The following is a 5,371-nucleotide window of genomic DNA, read 5'->3' as shown; positions in this document are numbered from 1 at the left end:
AAACTTGAAAACGTCTGCCGATTCGATGAAGTTATGTTATGATAAGAGATCTACTGAAGTCAGCTTTGTACCAGGAGACAATCAATATAATAATTGTTTAAAATAAATCTGATATAGGTTTCAACAGGTATCCTCCACCTGCTTAGAGATTGATTGAGGATGGTGTGTAATCACAGTTTATAAACACATTAAATAACTATCAAAAATATATACTAATAAAGCTTTGATTTAGATACTTTAACTCTTGTCGTATCTTTGATGTAAATGAGATTGGTTAAGATGCTAAATGTCACAAAAAGTTTTAGTCAATTTCTAAATATATAGGAGTAATTATTTTCTATAATTGCCTATCACTATTCGTTTTATTTTAAGATAAAAGAAAAGCAAGGAAATATTTTCTCTGTTTTTCGAATTGTTTATTAGAAAGTTCTATAAATTTTGATTTATCTTCTTTTTAGTCTAGTACGTGTATATTCATTCATTGTTTTTTAGTAGATGAATGTTAAAGGATGAAATCATATTGAGAGCCTGGCATGGCCAGGTGTGTAGGATGCTCGACTCTCAATCTGAGGGCCACGGGTTCGGATCCCCGTTACACCAAACATGCTCGCCCTTTCAGCCGTGGGGGCGTTATATAGTGACCGTCAATCCCACTATTCGTTGGTAAAAGACTAACCCAAGAGTTGGCGGTGGGTGGTGATAACTAGCTGCCTTCCCTCTAGTCTTACACTGCTGAATTAGGGACGGCTAGCACAGATAGTTCTCGTGTAGCTTTGCGTGAAATTCGAAAAACAAACATATTGAGATTTTTTTTTCCTTGCTTAAAATCTTGTTCGCTAGGTGGCACATTCGTTAACTTAGGCCTAATGAAGTTGTCGTAACACATAAGCTGAAAATTTGTGGGCGAATTCGTTCTGTTTGTTTACTTTTTGCAAATAAACCAAACACTGATGTTCAGGTAAGTAAAATATGAAGACACCTGTGTAATGAAGTGAATGAAACTTAGGCTCGTTCACGTGAAAGATATATATACTTATTTAGTTATTACAATTTAAAGTCTATAAAACTAAAAGTTCTTAAAGTTTAAAATTAATAATTATTATTAAAACTAACTTATAAGCAGAGCTGGCGCAAAGAACCTAATGTAAAATTTGAAAAAATACTAACATTGTAACCAGTGTAACTTGTAACTAACAGTAACAGGCAAAGAAAAAGGGGATATTTGTGGTGAAAGGTTGTGTGCCGAACTTCAATTAATATTACATCAAATACCGTGAAATTCAACTTCAGATAAGATCATATTCATGTTATTGCATACATCATTATACGTGCAAACCAAAGCAAAGTTTTCTAAATACGCTTAATGGTCTAAGAATTTCATTAACTTTTACCGTTCCAAGGTGTTACTGTTATTGTAGCAAATGGCAAAAGAGCATTTACAAGACTAAAGTTGATAACATTTTTGTATTCCACAATGGAACAAAAGAGAAAATTAAACAGACAGAGAAACTAAGAAAAATTTTTGCCATGTTAAAAATGCATTAAGTTCCATTTTGTTAAGAAAATTATTTTATATGTATTTTACTTCTATGTACTTTTACTCTGAATTTTAAGACATTATCTAAAATTTTATAAGGTACAGAAAAATAAATAAAGAGATTAAAAAGGGTGGAATTTTTTATTTTTCACCTTTCAATTTTTGAACTTGAGCTGGCACTGACTTTAACATTAATAATTTACAAGACTGATTAATGGTGATGCTCAATCCTGTTAGTCTGTAGTTAGGTCAACTTTATTCTGTTCTGATTGATACTTTGTTCAACTCCAAATCATGGAAAGTTTTTCATGAAAATTGTGATACTATTCATTAGTCTACGGTTAATATGTGAAGACTTGCACTTAATATTTAAAAATTGAACATGTCCTTATAATTTATTTACTAATTACCCCCCTGAATTTTAATATTTTACAATTTTGCTGTTTCTTATGCAAAATTGGCATACAAATGGTGTCCAGTTGTTCTTATGTCAGTCATCTACTATGATAATAGGGAAATAGGGTGAAACAGAAAATAGTACATGGTAGATCATGTGATGAACGTTTCTGGAGAAAGATTATCATTTCTCTCTTCCCACTCATCAGTGTTATAAAATACAAAACTTTTTTTTAAGGTGTAAACTTTTGTAGGCTTGTTTGGAGATTTCTATTATAGAATAACTATTTTTAAGTCTTCTCTTTATATGTCTTTTAAACAGTGTAATTTGAAATGCCAAGTCTTGCTTGGTTCATTTGATGTCACTGGCTTAAAAGTAAAATTATTTCTAGCCTGTTTTTTGTACTATATTTGTGAGATTTTTCTTTCACTATCTTTGTATTATAACATATAGACCATAATGCTTTGCAGTTATCATGTGGACATACACTTTACATTTAAAAATCCTTGAAATTCATCAATTGACAATATCTCATTTTGCAAGAATATACTGCACACTCTTTCTGGTAAGAGATTACATACCTAACTGTTACACTAGGTAGATTCTATACTTAACATGGTATTATTAATTATAAAAGTTCTGTTGTCATAAGATTTAGTTCCTTTATCACATGTATGATTGCACCTCTTAAACAGGCTATCTAAGCTACCTATTGACCTAACAGTTTTAAACACCTGACACAAGTTGTTTCTACCTTTTATGCTCCAAACAAATCTTTAAACCTTTCTTTATAGCTTAAATTTCTTATATCAGAAATCATTCTATAAAATTTAAGACTGGTTAATAGACCTTCAATGCTTCCTTTCTGTTATGTCAATATATTTTCTGCCAGGAAACCAAAACTGAACACAGCATTCCAAAACATTGTATGAGGGTATGGTAACTTTTTTACTTTTAAAATAAAAAGCTGAAGAGTAGCTTACAAAACTTTTATATTCTTCTTTGTCTTCACCACTTTTGTTTTTTGTTGTTTTTCCGACAGTAAAATCCTGAAATGGCCCACTATCACAAATTGATAAAATGGAATGAAAACATGGTTTAAAAGGCTATAGGGCAATCATTTTATCTGTAATAAACAGTTGGAAAATTCATGATGTATGCACCATAATCATGAAAATGTATGCTCAAAAGTTATGCTGTAATGCAGCAGCAGGAGTTCTACCTAGAATTCCAGTGTTTATGTTTTTGGGAATATAGTAGAGTAAGAGAAAAATTTTCTGTTAAAAGCAACAAGTCCCCTGGAAGTCAAAGAATTAGGTTTTGATATGCTAATCTCATTTCTACTATTCTAACCTTATGTACATTTGTAGCAGATTATCATTGTTATGAAAACATTTTGTTTATAAATAATGAAATATCAAAGCCTAGTTTCCATCCAAGGAAGCACTATCATCTGTCATAGGCAGGTCTGTTGGAATTCTTTCAAATTTTAATCATAAGTAACAACTAAAAGTACTGTGATAGAAAGTTGTAGGTATTAGTGCCTTGGGTGTTTTGTGAATTACAATATGTGTGAAATGAAATGTTGGTTGGGAACATATTAGTTATGTGATACATGTACAGTATACACTTGTTGGTATAATTTATGAAATTGTTCTGCATTTCTCTTTTCTATGGTGGTTTTTCACTATTTATATAACTCTGTAATTCCATTTCACTTATATCTTGGCAAGTTGTTTTTTGCAGACTTCTCCATTTGAACCCTTTTTTTGTGTTACTTATGTTTCAACTTTTCAATTTTAATGGTTAGGTACTTTATAATATTGGAAGAACACATTTTCATTGGATTATTTGGTAGACTTACAAGTTGTTTAAGACTTATTGTTTATGCGTACATTTTCTGTTTTATGTGACTGATCCACTCTTGTTGTATGATGGGACTGCTCTAAAGGTTCTTGAAGTTTTGCTTCTATTATGTCTACAACTGATCATGACCTCATTAGGTTTCTTTGTGTGGCTTTTATTGGTCTGTAATGCCATGTTTGTCTTTTCTTTTAGTTCCTTTTTTCTTCCTCAGTATGAATATTGTACATAGCTTAAGGTGCCTTGAAAGATAAGATGTAACATTTTAATGTTAAAATAGAATTATATTGTACATGTACATTGTAAAATACAGTTTATGTTCCTCCTTAGTCTTCTCATATGATGTTGTTAGAGTGAATGACTTGAATGTTACTGTAGGTTTTACACTAGGGTTGTTAATAGTTTAAAATTAAAATATTAACCAAGTGTTTTGAATTTTGTTTAATCTGTTAAGTGTTTAAAGTGTGTAAGTAAAATATTAAGGAACTGAGGGATACTCAAAGGTTCTTTCATTGCTTACTTCCTACTTTTATCAGGTGGCATTACTGGCAGATATTCAGATTTACATTTCATTTTAACCTTGCATTTTTAAAAAAAATGTTATGTTGCCACTCAGTTTTTAATAAAATCTCTATATTTCTGTGATTATTAATGTTACTTATAAAATTGTGCATTTAAAAAATAGATATTACTGCTAAATAGAATGTAAGACTGGCAGATACAAGAAATTATAGTTATAGATATAATATACGTATGCAAATTAATAAACAAATACCCCAAAATATTTAATGAAATGAAAGTTTAATTGCTTTAAATGGAACTACTTTTTTTTGACACATTGCTAGCATAATCTCCTGCTGCATTAATACAGTTTGATGTATAACCAACCAGGCTATAGCTATGTTGACTTTTGGAGTGCAAAATAATCAAAGTCCTATTTAGATCTATTTTGATATGATGGGAGACCAAAAGATAAAATGTAGGCTGTGCTCTGTAAAGCTTAATTTCAGAGGTAATATAGAAACAATCTTAAACCATGTCAGAATGAAGCATCCTGCTGGATCTAGTGGAGAAAAAGAGGGGACCCAGATAATTATACAAATGTATGCTAGTAATGCTAGCCTATAGTTGCTGTAAAAATGTGATTAGTGCTTGCTGTCTAATCAAAACAGACCATTATCATACCCGCAAATGCAATTATTTTTCATGTAACTTCACTATTATATATATATATTTATAATCTTCAGATATACATAGTATTTTATATACATATTTATATTTATCTTTGTATCTGTGCATGTGTGTCTATATATATGTACTGTTTGTTCAAGAAAGTAATATCAATTTTTCAATGCCTTTTTTTCTTATTTAAAGTTTAAACATAAAATGAAATCTGATATCCCTACTCTACACCAATGTTTAATCTTTTCGATACCAGGGACTGGCTTGTTGCCTTCTTAAGCTGTCTTGAATCATTTAAATACAAGTCTTAGTCTTAGTTCCTCCCGTTCCGTTGGGAACATTGGTCAATGAGACCTCGCCATCTGCCTCTGTCATGAGCGGTCTCCACCGCT

At 30.9% G+C, this 5,371-nt stretch overlaps 1 protein-coding gene across 2 annotated transcripts in view; it reads left to right on the top strand.

The window, feature by feature from the left end:
• The first annotated feature begins 859 nt into the window (after positions 1 to 859).
• Positions 860 to 5,371, top strand: part of LOC106467783 (acyl-coenzyme A thioesterase 9, mitochondrial-like) — a 64,058-nt gene continuing 59,546 nt past the window's right edge. The window contains exon 1 of one of the 2 annotated variants that reach the window (XM_013928160.2): positions 860 to 958. In XM_013928160.2, coding sequence (XP_013783614.1) covers positions 951 to 958 — 8 coding nt within the window. In that variant the 5' untranslated portion in view covers positions 860 to 950. The remainder of the gene's footprint in view (positions 959 to 5,371) is intronic. The other variant, XM_022395975.1, reaches the window with a different exon arrangement.

Source organism: Limulus polyphemus, unplaced genomic scaffold, assembly GCF_000517525.1.
Source record: "Limulus polyphemus unplaced genomic scaffold, Limulus_polyphemus-2.1.2 Scaffold2738, whole genome shotgun sequence".
Taxonomy (NCBI): Eukaryota; Metazoa; Arthropoda; class Merostomata; order Xiphosura; family Limulidae; genus Limulus; species Limulus polyphemus.
The sequence above is the reverse complement of the archived record's forward strand: the minus strand, read 5'-3'. Positions and strand labels throughout refer to the sequence as shown.